Source organism: Macaca fascicularis, chromosome 2, assembly GCF_037993035.2.
Source record: "Macaca fascicularis isolate 582-1 chromosome 2, T2T-MFA8v1.1".
NCBI classification, from domain to species: Eukaryota; Metazoa; Chordata; class Mammalia; order Primates; family Cercopithecidae; genus Macaca; species Macaca fascicularis.
The window spans coordinates 171,461,362-171,478,572 of NC_088376.1; the positions used below are offsets into that span (position 1 = coordinate 171,461,362).

At 40.8% G+C, this 17,211-nt stretch overlaps 1 protein-coding gene across 1 annotated transcript in view; it reads right to left on the bottom strand.

Moving 5' to 3' along the window:
* The window catches only part of CD96 (CD96 molecule), a 108,684-nt gene that overhangs the window by 32,658 nt on the left and 58,815 nt on the right, over positions 1-17,211 (bottom strand). Inside the window, 2 exon segments of the mRNA XM_065539216.2 lie at positions 1,282-1,353; positions 1,847-1,930. Coding sequence (XP_065395288.1) covers positions 1,282-1,353; positions 1,847-1,930 — 156 coding nt within the window.

Genomic DNA, 17,211 nt, shown 5'->3' on the forward strand with positions numbered 1-17,211 from the left:
CATTTATTTTATCACATGTTTTAATGTTTTGCTTTTGACATAAAGATCTTAAACTATATAGAGTTATTTTTGTGTAATGTGCATGGCAGGGGTACATATTATTCTTTTTTTCTTATCAATAATCACTATTACTAGGTCCTTTTGCTGAACAGTCTCCTCTTTTCACAGTAATCTGCCATACCATCTTTGATAGACACTTAAGTTTAATTTATTTTTAGATCTCTTTCTATGGTCCCCCTTCTGAATACTGTCTTTTCAATTCTTGTATTTGGGTACTGGGTTCACAGGTGTCTATTACATTATTAACATATTTATTAAAAGAAAAATGTTAAATTACAGAGGGTCATGCATCGACCAATGACGAATGTGTCTCATGAATTAAATATTATGATTAATTCAAATCTGTGAGCCTGAGGGCCATTAAAAAGATAAAATAAATAAATAATGCTACAAAGAACAGTCTTATTCATGTTCTTTTTCTCCCTTTCTTGCCTAAGGACAAGTTCCCAGGAATGAGGGAGCAAGTGTATACAAAATACTTTTAAAGGTTTTAACTGTGAAACTTAAATGCTTTCCAAAGGGACATACACATTACCCTTTGTGGCAAAGGGTCTAGCAATTAAATTCAGAGTTCTGGCCCTGGGGCATCCATTGTCCTGTCTTCTTTTGCTCCAGTCTCCTTCCTTACCCCTTCCCCACCACACTGATCCTTGTCTAATCCCACTAAGAGGCAATATATTTCTTCTTTGGACCCTGTCTGTACCTGCTAAAGCAGCACCCACAGACTCTACTGCTAGTTGGCCAGATTAAAAGTAACAATGAAACAATTTCTGGCCTCACGTTGGTCTCCGTCTTTTCATTTTTATTACTGATGTGCATTTTCTAGCTAGTTTGCTCTTTCCCTAGACATACTCACAGCTTGCTCTTAGGGTTGACTGGTTATAGCATTGCTCAGATGTCACCTTCCTCAGCAAGACCTTTCGAGACCACCCATTTAAAATGGCAACCCCTCACTCTCGATTCCCACTGTTTCCCTCCTGTGCTTTTTTTTCCCATATAACTTATCACCACTTGTCTGTTTCCCCTTCATCAGAATTTGGAGCTTAGATCTCTTTTGTCCATGGGTGTATTCTCAGCATCTACAATACTTTAAACATGACAGATGCTTTGTGAACATTTGCGAATATTATTACAAACAAAGCACATAGATGTTGTTCAATATGTGTGTCGGATGAATGACTGAAGTCCAGAGGACTCAAGGAACCCACGATTATACTTAACATTTTTTGGCATCTGTCCCACTGGAGGTCCAGGGGTAGTTGAAGTCTTGGGTAGTCACACTGGAACTGCTGGCTGAAAGACAAAATTATTTTCAGAATCCAGCTTTTTTAGAAAGCTGTAATTTAACTTTGCTTTGATGCACAGAATTTTTAATCTATGTGACTTTGGGGAAATCTGAAATTGAAAATGTGCTTCCCTATGCAGGAATACTAGCTGGCATACTAAGCAAACGCTCTGTAGGTTAATGCCAGCTTGTCACTGATTTGTATTCTTTTTCTGTTCTTATCACAAACTCAGATCACTGAGAGTATTGTGAAGACTACTTTAATATTACCTTAAAATCCCTTGACAAATAAAAGGTACAATATAATAACAAATCATCACCCCTTATTTTTTAAGATTATAGAAATTGTCATATCAATATGTAGTCACCATAGAGTAACTCAAAACCAAGATATTAACAAACATCAAATGAAAAATACAGCTGTTTACTGAAACGTCAACATTATAGAAGCAGTAGTAAAACTTGTGAGTGTGTTGTCTCTTTCCAGTCATGGAGGAAAACCTTGCTGAACTCACATTGAGGAGTATGTGTTTGGCCTCAAGGCACTCACATCTGCAAGGGTCACTGAAGACGTAGCTGGATATCCTATTTTGAAAATAAGATTCCCAAATTATTATATGTATTTACATTCATATGTTTAACTATGCCACTACATTTAAAAAGAGCCTGGAATATTAGAGTTGGAAAGAATCTTAGCGAATAGCCTCATTTTATAAATGATGAAACTGAATCCAAAAGGAATAATATCCAATATCATTTCTTTGCTATTAACCCAGTTCTCCTAATTCTAAATGTATTATATTCATACTTTCAAAATATATTGTATCGGTGTCTACCGTATGCCACTCTATTCCGCATGCTGGGGATATAGCAATAAACAATGAAGACAGGGTCCCTGCTCTCATGAAACTTACCTTATAGTGAATTTTCACAAATACAATTGTGAAAATATATCTTCACATACTAAATATCGTTTCATATTTACTTCAGTTGTTAGTTTGCAAAGTCATTTCTCCATCTTTATACTCCATAATTGTACATTCTCTTCCTTCCTCCTCACTCCTCCAAAATGAAAGACTGATTCATATTCATTTGAAAATACCTCTATATTTTAGAGCTATTATATATAGCAAGGTAGATTAAAGAAGAAGAAAAATATCCAACCACAGTCCTTTGAAATCATGTTTATATCTCTTGGAAAGAAAAATTTTGAGTACATTTTGTGTGTATTTCTCCTTTGTTCCAAAATGTATTTGAGGTGGTTTATATCAATGTGCAATACAAGAAGATAAAAGCAGAAAAGCAAACTAGGAACAAGGAAAATATAGTAGAAAAATTATGTTGAGTCCTGTTGAAACCTAAACAGGGATAGTGGACAAAGTGCATTTCCTGATGTCCTATGCTGTTAGTAGATGTGGGCCCCACATTTGGTCTGACATTTCTGGTAGCAAATGCTAAGAAATAAACAGTAGAGGTTACATGATTGATGAATATAATAAGTTAGAAACAGTATTATTATGAATAGCGAGAGAAAAAGTTATTCTTTTTGTTGTGATTAAAAAGAAACTTTTCCCCAGATCGTCATAAAAAGAATGCTGTATAATGTGTAAAGTATCCTATAAAATATCCTTACAGTATCATAGCCAGTATGTTCACTCATCCTCAAACTTTAGTTAGTAGTGAAGGGCAGCCAGCTTTCCTGGTACCTCAATTATGTGAAAGGGAATGTCTTAAATAGAGAACATGGGCAATCAAATCAAATGAATAAGTTGGCATTGTGGTTTTTGCATTTATAAGTAGTTCACATTCAGAGGTCAGCAATGATAACTTTTTTTTTTTTTTCAAAGCAGCGTATCAATGAACTATAAAAAGATACTTACCCACCGTGCCTCCATGATTAAAAGAGTCATACATACAAAATACTTAGAAGAGTGCCTGACATTCAGTAAATGCTAAAAAGTATGTCTTAGAAACTGTAAAACAGGTCACTTGCAGTTTATCAGATGTTAATACCAGCATATTCTAACTATAGGCCACTTGAATCTCCTGAGGAGTTCCACAATTGTCCCATTTTCCTTGGTCTTTTTGGAAGAAAGTTGATCTAAGGTAACTCATTCCTTCTTCTTCAGCCTGGCTCAAGTCAAGAACTACATTCCAAAGTGTTGTACTAGAAAAGAGCTAATAGAAATAAAGAGTGTGATAGTAGGCTGGGGCATTAGCTTTGTGGTAGGGTAGTAACTTCTCACTGGCAGAATCACCTACAGTTCTTTTCCTCTGCTATCCCACTGAGCCATCGGTACCAGATTCTTGTGCGGTAATTTTAACTTCTAGCTCACTGCCTCCCACCATTCATCAAAGGCTGTATTAATAGAAAAAAATGCACAAGATTGACTACGTAAAGCATATATGATGCTTTTGTAGATTGCTTTGAACTGAGTATTGAAATCACATTCCTAGTCACTGTGGAATTCCTCTTATATAATACTGAGGATTTTCCCATTGGCTGACACTAGATGACAGTCTAATACGATGTGGGGAGGGGTGGGGTCGCCATTGTTCACTTAGAGTGAGAAAGTTCCTGGGACTGTGCTCCACCACGCCCTCTAGAGGAGGGTCTCCAGGCTGTCTCTGCATTAAGAGCAGCTGTGCTTCTGGACAACTGCCTTGTTATACCATTTTACAAATCTATGGATCACCAAATGATTTATAATTTTATTTCTCTCATTGAGAAGACTTTGCTTTTTTTTCTCTGCAGCAATTCCTTCAGTTACCTCTTTTCAAAATTGTATTGTTACGTATTTTTAAAGTTACTTCATATTCCTTTTGGGACAAGACAAGGTAAAAATATAGAGAAGAAAATAAATAAATTAGGTGTACGTAATTTGAACACTGTGAGATACTGAGAGATATGACAGGCTCTTTCTAATGAATAAAGATGGTTCTTTCCTCCTTCCTCCCCTCCCTTCTCTCTCTCATGCTGAAATTAACCTCCAAAAGTATTTGCTGAGAGGCTTGGTAAGTAAATTCAAAGGAATTGTTTTTAACAGTGGTGCTATGATAACAATAGTCATAATGAAGATGATGAAAAAGATCTAGGAAATAAACATCAAAGAACTTAATATTTATTTGTAAACTACATGACCACTACCTAGAAATCTCAGTCTAAGAAGCAACTGCCAGCTGCCTTTAAAAATATATCTTACCTGCAAGCAACAGACACTTTCCTATGCCAGCCTGGTTGCCCGCACTGGGTGCTGGCACTGACCAGGACATGTGATTTAATTCTGGCAGGAATCTCAGGAATCCTGATGAAGTACAACTTGATTGGGAATTTCATTTATATGAAAATGACTGGTTAAATGTTCTCTTCTGGAGGTCAGAAAATAATGTGACATAAGTCATTTCTCAAGGTTTTCTGCAGGAGAAGGAGAACTCATTCGTTTGATTCTACCTATTATGTTATTTAGGTACCTTGCTGAGGGAGAAACGTGCTGAGGAATGCATGCTGCCTTAATCCTTGTGTGACTATGTCTCTGCCCCAACTTAGACATCTATGTTGCTTTACCCTTCTCACACACAAGACTGTGGAGTACATTGAGGGCTGAATACATGCCAAGGGTGGGGAACAAAAGGATCAATGATACGTAGTCTCCTAGTCTCTTTCCCCAGGGAGCACAAAGTTATTTCGCTCATATTGATCTCCAGCTGAATGTTCTTTAGACTTCCACTTGAGGGTCCGAACCAACTTGCACAGGTTATTGAGAGAATGATTCCTTTACTATGAGACCTCACTCATTATGTAGAATTCAGAGTTAAAGTTATTTAGAGAACTATGTAGTTCCTAGATAAATTAAATCTACCACTCTCTCTTCCACTTTACACTATGGTTCAAGGTTAAGGCCCCTTCATATTCCATGACCTGATCTCTAACAATCTTCACATAGTCCTCTCTTGCCACTCCCTGCATACATTATTTCATTTGTTCAACCAATATCTGGAAGTCTCTGTATTTCAGGCATTGTGCTTGGTACTGGGAATACTGCTCTCCTGGAGTTTAAGTTCACGGAGGAGATGGACATCAAGCAGAGGATCACGTAAGCCAATTCAAACACTAGAACATATTAAAGGGGGGATGGCCCAGCCAGAGTCCCTGGAAAGCTTTCCCAAGGAATGTAGTGGGAGATTGTGGGCAGTGGAGGGAGAGTGGGAGCTTTCAGGCAGAGGGCATAGCCAGTGCAAAGGCCCAGTGTGTGGTCTCACATATCATGGATTAGTAATAGCCATTTCTGGCACCTGTCTATTCCAGGACTGGGCTTTTACAAACCCTCAGGGTGTTTTTTCCATGTGCTGAGTTGAACTGGATGTGAGAGCTAGGTGGGGTGTTACCTGCCAAAGTGCATATCCGAGACATAAGCAGCAGCAGGAGAACAGTGATCAAACTGTGGTACAGGGTGCAGCAACACTGCTTATTTTTTAGGAGTTTTGTTTTGTTTTAAAAAGTCCCTTCTTAAAACCTGACCTAGAGATTCTGTAACTATATAAGAACATGTCTGACTGTCTCTTGATACCATGTAGAGAATTAAAAATATTTTATTTGCATTCCTCGTAGCCATGTTTCTGAAAGATTCATATTGATCATGTATTTCCAGATGTGAGAAAGCTTGCTTTGTACCTCTTGTTTTAAGGCTAAGTTTATATTTCACAACATAGCAAAATCTCTTCGATATTCAATAGTGTGTTCTAAATCATGAGATACTATATAGGCAAGTAAGATGCCAAACTCTGTGATAGGGAGTTGATGGCTTTGTTTGCTGATTGTTTATTCCTTCTTCAATGTGAATGTTTAGTATTATTAAATCTTGCAAGTATCCAGAGTTATACTATAATGACCCATGTCTCCAGGAAATAAGATGAAATTTAGAGGTAAACACTACTTCACACAAAATGTTTTGTTTATACTAGTTCAGAAATGGCCATGAGGTTGCATGAGGAGGTTTGAAGCCTTCCTGGCCCATTTCTATTTTAACTCTTTAAAAATTTTCTCACTAAAATAAAATAACGCCCCCCTTTTACGCTATCACTGGAAATTCAATTAAGTTAGAAGACAGCTCCAGTCAGTGCTGAATTGAGTGGGCAGACAGAAACATGTTCTAAAAGAGCTAATTTTGGTCATCTCCATGTGACATCGTTAAGCAGAACTGAATCTCTTAATCTATACTCTTGCCAGTCTTCCTGGTGACCTAATTGCTAGAGAAAGGAAAGGTACAGGAAGGCTAGAAGATCTATGGTTGGTTAACTTTTGGGAAATGCTGAAATATTTTCCAAACAACATAGATTTTAAAGATAATTTAACATGGACCTACTATATGCCAAATAAAAGAAGCAAGTGAGCAGTTGCAAAGTAGCATAAGGGGAGCATAAAGGATAAACTGGTAACTGAAAAAAAAGAGAGAAATAAATTTGGTCATTGTTTCCTCCTTCAAGGAATTAAAAATTACAAATAAAGGTCTTGATTTATTTTGAGATGGTTTTTGCTTACTAGACTCATGACATTTCTTCTCAGACTGGACAGTATGAGTCGTAGCTTCATTTTTGTTTTTTATGCACTTTCACATTTGATTCTCATAATAATCATATGAACTAGATAATGTTACTCTCTATTTAAGACAAGGAAACTACTACAGAGGTGAAATTGTCACAGGATCCTTGGGGTGTCGCTTTGCCAGCCAGAAATTCTGTGGCCAGTGGTGCCTTCTGCCTGGGTATTGCTCACACTTCTGGGCTTGTTCCACCCACTTGATTCGGCAGGCTGTGCTTGGTCTGTGCTACCAGCCTGGATTCCACACCTGCCAAGGGTGAGCCAGGTGCAGAGCAGTAAGGGGTGTGTGAACGAGTCAGCGTGGGGTCTGGCCACTGCATACAGCCAGGCACACTGGCTGCTGAGGCAGAGTGGGAAGCTCCAGGCTCCAGCATGGGTGCTGACTCTGTGTGAGGTTGCTGCTGGACCAGATGTATTGCAAGCAGTTTCTGCTGCGGTCACTGGTGTCTGGACAAGGGGAACACTGTGGCACCTGAAAGCTTGGAGATGCCAGGAACTGTAGAGCTCCAAAGAGGGTGTTACAGATCTGGCTTGGGGGGCCTTAGGTCTGGGCTCCCCAAAGGGCCACAGCTCTTCTGTCTTTCTCATTGCTTGCAATGTGGTGAGCAGGTGGGAGGTGTGTTTCAGCCCGGTTTATGTTACAACTATTTCAGTCCCGCCATTCAGTAGGTCCCGAGTTCTTGTCTCACCTCCAAGAAGAATGAGGTATGCAGACAACTGGAGGGTGAGCAAGGTGGAGAGGAGCTTCATTGAGCCACAGAACAGCTCTCAGGAGACCTGAAGTGGGTAGTTCCTTTCCACAGGCAGGCTCTCCAAGTGAGTGTCCAGCTCTCAGTGGAGAGGAGACCTGTAGTGGGTAGCTCCTTTCTGCAGGCAAGTCGTCTGGACGAGGAGACCCATAGTGGGTAGCTCCCTCTCACAGTCGGTAGTCTTGACTTCTGTCTGAGTCTGACTGAGTCCCCAGTTTTTCATGGGATTAGAAGGGAGAAAGCGCATGGTGATTGGTCCATGGACAGCCATAGGCGGGCCTGGAAAAAGCACTATCCAATTGATCCAATGGTCATCAGTGAAGTTATCACTCCTATCCATGGACTTCACCTGGAACTGGCAGCCCAGCTCCCAGGTTTCAGGCCATCCCTAGCCTGAAGGTGGGATTTCACTGGGGACCTATGCCTTTCCATCCAGGATCCTAGTCAGCCTCCCACTGTCATCATGTCTTCCATAGCCCAGGCTGTTTGCACCAAAGGGCACCTGCAGGCCTGCATCCAGCTGCCCTTAGCCCATCCCCACCTGCTGCCTTCCTCCTGTGCTCCTTGGCGCCCAAAGTCCGGAGGGGGCCAAGGTGGGGGATTGGTGTATCAGTGCTGCCCCAAGCGTGCACACACCTGGCCAGGTTGCGACAGTGCCTGGGCTGAACCTCAACCTTGCTCCGAAATTGGAGCAGGTGCTAGGAGTGGCAAGAGTCCAGGGAGTGGAAGAAGGCTCTTCTGAGCCTGCAGAAGTGGGGGTGTTCCCAGCCCCCGAGAGCCCTGGGATGCCAGGGTACGGAACTGCAGCTGGGTGGCTACAGCTGCCCTGAGAGCCCAGGGCTTCTACCCCACCAAGTCAGTAGGGGGCAGGCTCCCTCCTGTTCCCAGCCTCCGCGGGTTCCGCAGTCCCAGTCACTCCTCCCTTGCTGCAGCTGGCATCCTCAAAACAGCTAGTCCAGTCGGGCAGCTGCTGCCATCAGAATGACTTGCTCTAGGCTACAGAGCCTGTAGGTGGCAGAGACAGGAACTGAACCCAAGCCTGTCTGACATTAAAGACTATATTTATTCCATTCTGGTAGCCTTATAACTGTAGTTAGCCTTACTGCAGCATGCATCATCAGAACCGGGGCCTAGTCATGGAAGAGCTCATTTGTGATGTCTAGTATACAACCGCCCAGAATAGCAGGCCTTTGGTAGCTTCTCTTCCTGTCCCACCATCACCTTTCAGCTTCCTGTCATAAGACTACCCAGACGTCAGCCCTAGTCAGATGGCTTTTTTTCAGGGAGATATCCTCTGCATTCCCTAAAGCCTTCCTTTGTTAATCTCTTCTTTTTTTTGTACTTAAAAAAATTCTCCATTTAAAAAACATTTACTGAATTATCAACACATTGATAACCATGTGTTATCATTGCTCTAGGTGGTACAGCTATATCAGTAGACAAATAAGATAAAAAACACTGCCCTCATCAGATTTACTTTTTTGTGTGTGGAGAGGAGCCAAACAGGTAACTTACAGACGGTGTTAAAATGTGCTATGGAGAAAATACAGCCAATAAAGGAGAACAGGAAGTGGGGTGGGAGGCAGTTGCAATTTAAAATAGGATGGTCATGGAGTACCTCATCAAGAAGGTGACATTTGAACAAAAATTTTGAGATGAGGGTGTGATCCATGTAGATATTTGGGGGAAGAAGTTTTCAGGCATAGGAAGTGAGGTTAAAAGGCCCTGAGATGAGAGAAACCCTGTCATGCTAAAGAAAAAGTTGGAGGCCAGCTTGACTGAGCAAAGCAAGAGAAAGGAGAGTGCAGTCATGGGGGATATAACAAGTAGGGTATAATGTGGCTTTTTATGCTAACTGTAGATTTCTGCTCCTCTTTACTGTCCACTTCCCTCCTCCCCTCACTAGACCTTGGTCCTTGTGAGCCTGGTTTTGTTTACATCAGTATCTGTCTCAAGTAGATACACATAATTCTAAACCTATATAATTTGCTTTTATTCTAAACCTATATTATTTTTATAAACACACACACACACACACACACACACACACACACACACACACACATACCCCTTAGACAAAGACAGACTGGTTAATCAGCCATTCTATTTCCTACCTTGGGTTCTTACTGTATTTCCGAATGGATTTAGAGGGTCTAATAATAGAATACAACATGTTGACACTTGCTGTGAACCAAGTGCTATGTAGGTATTTTGTTTGCTTAGTCTCTTCTGTTGCTTTTAATCACCCTTAAAGGAAGGAACCACCCACATGAAAGCTTTCCCTTTTCTCCATTCTCCTGTCTCCCTTCATGTTCCTCAAGCATCCTCACCTTTGGTCAATGCTTCTAGAACTCAGTGTTTATTTTCCATCCATCACACTATTGCTAAGAACTACAGCTTTCTGTGGATCCTCTCAGTGCGTTAGCCATCACCTCATCATGTTTGCTTCATTTTCACTTTATTTCCTTTAACTCTTCAATGGATCATGCAGAATAAAATTTTTAAATGGAATCCTTGTACCTTCATTTCAGATGAGGTTCCAAAGGTTAAGAACCATAACACAGGGCACAAGCCACCTCACGTTGAAAGCAGGGTTCTAGTCCATCTAGGCAGGACATGCGAGGCAGTGTGGAGTGGGACCTGTCAGTGCTGGTCCATCATCAACCTCAAAGCTATGTGACGGAGTGGGAGCAGCCTAGCTAAGAGTTCCTTTGAAGGGTCCTGTGCATCAGGCCCTCCCTCATGGAGAAGATGAAGAAGAATCCATTCCTTCACTTTAGACCAAGTAAAGTGTGGATCTGGGAGAACTACTCAGATCTCTTGACCTGTGTGTCCTGCAATTTAGGACAAAGGGGCATGGTGCCTTACTCAGGCTGGAGAGGCTACATGAGGAGTCCATGGTTGGTTAGCAGCTCGGAATGGGCACAGAGAAGAGAGACAGGGCCACCCTGGTGAAGAGGAGCACTTTCCCCATAGAGTAGGCAAAGGTGCATATTTTTCCAGACATAATAGGGTGCCATGAAAATAATCTCACTCAGTAAGAATGCCTAGAGGAGCAAAGAAGCCCCCAAGAGGAGCTGACCTTCAGAAGTTTAGAGGCTGCAGGGAGAAGGAAGCAGAAGACCAGAGGAGAGGCATGGCCTGCACCAAGGGAAGCAGTCATAGGATAGTCAGGGATTTCTGAAAAACCTGCCAGAGTGCCCCATGAAGTCAATATGGCAATTTTTATTCTCCTCATCCAGAGGACACCTAAGTCAGATTACAGCCAGCCTATTAAGGAAGGTCCTTCCTTACCTACCTCTCCCTTCTTCTTCTTATGCCCATGCCCCATAAAGAGGGGCCCAAGCCAGCAGCTAGAAGTGGAGGAGAGGATGGAGCCAGGATAGGGAATCAGAGACATTCCCTGTCTCTTCCATACCCCCACCTCACATATCCCAGTCTTTCCAAGTTGAGTTAGACCCACACTTGGGGGAAGGGAGAGGAAAGAAGTTCTGGACTAAATTCACTTTTTTGAGTTTTGAGATTACGTTTGACAAGAGTTTTTAATTACTGACACAGTCTGTTCTTGAGGCTGAAAGGGACCAGATGACATTTATTATATGAAAATTACCAAAAAAAGCGAAGTAATCTGTTGGAAATTTCTTTTAGAGGCCAAGAAAAAATTATTCAATAGATCTCATTTGAACAGAGAAGAATGGAAAAAGTAAAAATTATTTTTTGCTAACCTACCCAGTTTAGCTTATTTAATCAACAAAGTACAAAGGTAAAAGTTATTTGTAAGTTTCAAGCTGCTGGTTAACTTATCTGGTTAGTCAGACGCTGTCATCTAAGATTTTACCTTACTCCAATGTAAAACTGAACCTAAAAATTTAACTTATTTTCTAAAATAGAAATATTTCCATTTGGCCTTTCATTCTATTACTACAGCACCTATTGGCATAGCACAGACTTAGACTTATCCATCTAGTTTCTGGACAAATGTGTAATTGCTCTCCATCAATTTACCTGCAGCACAAAGAACCTTTAAACACAGTGGTGACATTAACTGGATAATACAGGCCTTCAACCACATCTAAACACATATGAATCAGCCTCATCAATCTGCGTGGTCAGGATAACGTGGGCACTGACCTTCAGCCCAGCATAAAGGAGACATGTGGTGTGAAACCTAAACCTAAACCCTGCATAAAATTGGTTTCATGTGGGAGGCAGATTGTTCAGGACATGTGCTGACTAAATGGGGAATAATAATGTGTATTGCTGGATTACTGGTCCAGAAAGGGTTTCAGGACTCCCTTGGGGAAGATGACAGTAAACAGGACAGAACTCATCACGCATCATGTGGTGAACTTGTAGATACTCAATAATTATGAAATAAACTGAAAAATAGGTCATCCGCTAGCTTTTACCCTGAGGAACCTCACCCCAAAGGGGAATAATTGAATAGACAAATATGCAATGTAAACTAGTCATCAAGAAGGCTGAGCTTGACTTACAGGTGACAGATAAAGAAAAAAGAGAAATCCTTTCAACAGTCTGTTTTGTGTGCCCCAGGTGGAAGGTGGTGAAAAAGATACGATAAACAGAATTTCCTAGGATTCAAGGAAAAGCATTGGAATTTTGTATGGATTCTGTAGATTCACACCTACAGTGAGAATTACATGATAAAAAGTGTTGATGGCGGGGGAGGGGGGTGGGCTACAAATGCAGGAAGGGTTTCTTTAATTTATTTCCAACTGAGGAAATGCTAGCTTCACTCTCAGATGCTGCATGTCTCAGGAAAACACTGGTCTAAAAAAGGGAGAGATTAATGTAAGCATAGCTGTCATGTTTGACCTTTTCCTGAGACCTATAACAGCTTCACACTAGAAGGGATTTATTCAGTGTCTAAAGACATTTATTCAGCACCAACCATGTACTCTCTGACAGTAGGACTCAAGGTCTGAAGTCTGTCTGGGCTCAATACTGGCTCATCTACTTTCTGCTGGACTTTGGGTGAGTTACTTAACCTCTTTGTGCCTCAGTATCTTCATCTGTAAAGTGGGATAATAATAGCACCTAAGTAATTGTGTTGTTGGGAGGATTCAATGAGAAAATACCTTTACTAGTTTAGAACAGTCCATGCATATTGGAGGCAACCAACAAATATTAATATTTTTGCTTAGTGTTATTATACAATCATGTCAGTTGGTAAACATTTTTATGTAATTGCTAGGAAAAAAATGGAAAGGTCCTTGTATGATTGTTCTCTGAAAACCTTTTATTTAGCCCCTGCATTTATGCAAACAATCCTGGTAGGCCTCCTGTTGCAGCACTCTCCATTTCTACCAATGCCCATTCTAGTTCAGACCATATCACTTTTTTAACCACCTTTGTGATCACGGAAAATAAACTTAAACCACTTTAAATCTATATCATTTAGTCTTCTTGCTCCCTGCTCTTGCAACTATCACCTAACATATACATAGCTTCTGTTTTCCTGACATTTTCCCACATACTAAAAAAGCCATACTGGCTATTTGTTGTTCAGATCACAGCCCCAATTCATAGCCCATTAGTTGACATTTAAACACAGTAGTGACATTAACTGGACAACACAGGCCTTCAGCTACATCTAAACACATTTGAGTCAGCCTCATCAATCTGCGTGGTTAGGATAACGTGGGCACTGACCTTCAGCCCAGCATAAAGGAGACATGTTGGGCTGTGGGCTATGAACTGGGGCTAAATGAGTTGAAGCTCATCTTTACCTTGTTCCACCCCACCTAATCAACCCTTACCCTTCTCCCAACAAGCAATGTCAGAACTCCTGCTTGTCTTCTCATGTCCTGCGCTCATTTTGTTTTATGCCTTTGCTTATGATGAGAATGTGAAGATCCATTTCTCATCTTTCTTCCACCTGAGTCAGTATTTTCTTCCAGACCCTGTGTGAAGACTTCTCTGATTCCCCTTCCTTTCCTCCAGCACTCACTGACTTTTCTTACTTTTCAGCAGCAGATACATATTGATAAAGGCAGAAACTATTGAACAGCAATTGAGGTGCCCTGTTGGCACCTGAACACAGGCATGGCATGACTAGCAAAGGGGTCAGAAGTTGCTGTCACAAACAAATCACTGGAGCCTTCTCACTGCCTTGCAGACTCTCTCTGGCATTCCCCTGTTAACATTAGAATCCAATACCCCTATCAACTGCTGAACTTCTGATCTACTTTCTTCTAATCTCATCTAATGACATGTCTTCTGGGTTGATCCCCCACCATTTCTGACATTCTTACTCATAAATCAGTAGTTTTGTTGCATCCCCTGGGCAGTTGCTTCCTTTGGTCTGTGCCCCTCAGTGCCTGATCATCCACTTGGCAAGGATAAGTTCTGTCTACCTGGGGTGCTGGCTGAGGATTAGAGGCAGACTGGACCTAGTGTTTTACTCTAAGTATCCAAGAGTAGAAAGACCCAGATAGTGAGGACCAGCGAAGTCATTAGAAAGGGCTTAATATTAAAATCAACATCATCAGGTCTAAGGGTCATGTGCAGACATAACAATAGGAGGCAGAGCGAAAGGGACTGGTGGGCAGTAAAATAAGAGGCAAGGCAAATGGGTCACACAGGATTATGAGCTCTGTAAGCAACAGGAGTCCTGTCTGTCTTGTTCATCACTGTACCCGAGCCCCTCAAAAGTCCCTGACATTGTAGGCACTCCATACTTATGAGTTTCATGAATAAGTGTCTTGGATGATTGCCACACTGGGTTGGCATCTCTTAGGCTACACAACTCTTAGCCGAGTCACAGCCAGTGAATTGAAAGGCACAAGGCTCTCTCCTCAAGGCTATGGAAGCTCCTGAATTGTGTCTGCACAGCCCCACCCTGGATTCATCAAGTGTCTCTGATTGTTCCACATGGACTTGTCTCATCTCGCCACTTAGCTTGTCAGCCTGTCTTCCTTGAACTGCACTGAGAATGCGGTTGGGACTCAGCAAACACTAATTGGTTCAGGTTGAACTGAGCTGGGCTTCCCTGGATAACTCTTGCAGTTTGTTATGAGTTATTAAGTTCTCCTCCCCTCGTTAAAGAATATTGCTTTCATGACCTTCAACATTTGTTTAAAAAATATCCTTTCATCGAGGAAAAAATAAGAATTGGATGCTTGCAGCCAGACGTGTAGCTTCGTAATGACGACTGGATTATAAAGCTCATTACATCTTAGAATTTGGAATGAAACCACAGCCTTTGATGTTGGTTTCCATGACATGCTTCATCTCGCTTCCTTTCTTCAAAGAACATGCAAAGGTGAATCCTACCGGCTTCTGAGGCAAGAAGTCATCGTGTGATTTCGCAATTACCCTCCAGTTTGTCAAGACAAAATTTGGATTTTTCAATAGTAATTCAGTGATTATTCCAAAAAGATAAGTTTATTTAGACATAATCTGCCACTGGTTTAACATGAGTTTTATTGACATAAAAAATCAAACAAAATTATTCCACACATAAACTATTGTTGCCATCTTGACAGAAATCCAGATTTGATTTTGAAAAGTAAGAGATACCTACTGTAATTACACCTAAGCCTTGATCTGAAACAAGGCTTCTTGGCCTTGGCACTATTGACATTTTGAACCAAATGATTATTTGTTGTGAGGGCTGTTCTGGCTTGTGTTGCACAATGTTTAGCAGCATCCCAGGCCTCTATGCACTAGATGCCAGTAGCACCCTCCCACCCTCTTTGTGACAACCAAAAATGTCTCCAGGCACTGCCAAAGGTCCTCTGGAGTGGCAAAATTACTCTGGTTGACAACCACTTATCTAACACAATCCTCAGGTCCAGTGTGGTAGAACCTCATTTTACAGAGGTCTTTTGATTCTGCACAGACTTCCCAACTATATCGTCTTAGTGTGATAGTAGATCAGGTAGCATTTTCCCCCCTGCTTTTAAACAAATATGGTACTTGACTGTGCTTTCTTTCCTTCATTAATACTAAACCTATATTAAATTGTAGGCTTCTTAAGTGTAACAACTGCTTTCTTTTGCTTTGAATTTTGTCACAGAAGTATGAACTGTGTTTGTAAGCACTGATATAAGCACTTAGTGTTATGTAGACTAACCCCATAAAAATTCAACTAGAAGAAATTCATGTCTGCTTTTAACTAGCAGAATATAAATGCTATGAGGACTTTTTTTTTTTTTTTCAGTTTTGTTCATTGCTGTATTCACAGCACCTACAAGAGTACCTGATAGGTAGGTGCTCAATAAATATTTGATGAATGAGTTATATCACTTTCTTTCTAAAATAAAGTGGAATGAGGTCCTTCCCCCGTTTCATAAAGGATAGCATTTGGAGTCCTTAAACTGGGGATCAAAGCTCTGTTTAGTTTGCATTTTCCAGTCTTCATCCCTGCTTTTTTAATACACAATACCACCTCTTTGATCCAAGCTTATCTACTGATGCTTTCTCAAATGCCCATAAACATCTTTGTCACTGCACAGCTGCTCACTTTGTTTTCTCTGTTTAGAATGTTCTTTCAAGCTCTCCACTGAGTCAAACATATACAATATATACTTGAAAGGTCGAGTTATTTCATGTCTCCCAGGTAACGTTTTCTGAGCCCATGAACTCATAAAGAACTTTCAAAGCCTAATACTTACGGGTTTGTACCTCCCCCTGGGCATTTTAATTCTGTAAAGTACACCACCTTTCATCTTACTATTTTGAATTATTGTTTTTATGTGTGTATACCTTCTCTTCCAAGTGGATGCAACCTTCCTGAAGGCAGAAATATATTTTTATCTTTTTTCTTTAGCATTAAATAGTCTATTAAATAACATCTACACAGTGAAGGGACCTTATTGTTATTAATTCTTTCATTCATTCAGTTAGTTATTCAACTAATAGTTTTTGACTGCCTACTCTGTGCTAGGAGGCAAAACAAATACGGTTCCTGTTCTCATGATACGTTTGGGCCAACTGGAGAAAAAGTGGTATCTAATGTAGTGAGAACTAAATTTAGTCATAAGACTGTGGTGTGAATGCAAAACACTGTCACTTACTAGGTATGTGATCATTTAAGCTCTCAGCATCTCAATGTCCCCATCTCGCAAGTGGGAACAATAATGCTTGCTCTGTCTACCACCCATAATAAAGAAGCTCAAACCACATTGCCTTTTATGTGCAGACACTTCTAAATGACACGGTATGGTGGCTTTAATTTGTTCAGAGATTCTTTGATACCTGGAGACTAATTCTCATCCCCTTGAGTATAAGATGGACCTAGTGACTTACTTCTAGTAGATAAAATAAAGCAGAAGTAATGACATGCAATTTTGGAGACAAAGCCATAAGAAGACAATATGGCTTTTGACTTAGTCACTCTGTTTCTTGAATTACTTGGTCCAGAGGAAGCCAACTGCCATATTGTATGCAGAGCTATAGAGAAGAACATGTGCTGAGGAACTGAGATCACCTATATAGTAGAGCTTAGAAGCAGATTCTTTAGCTCCAGTCAGACCTGCAGATGACTGAAGCCC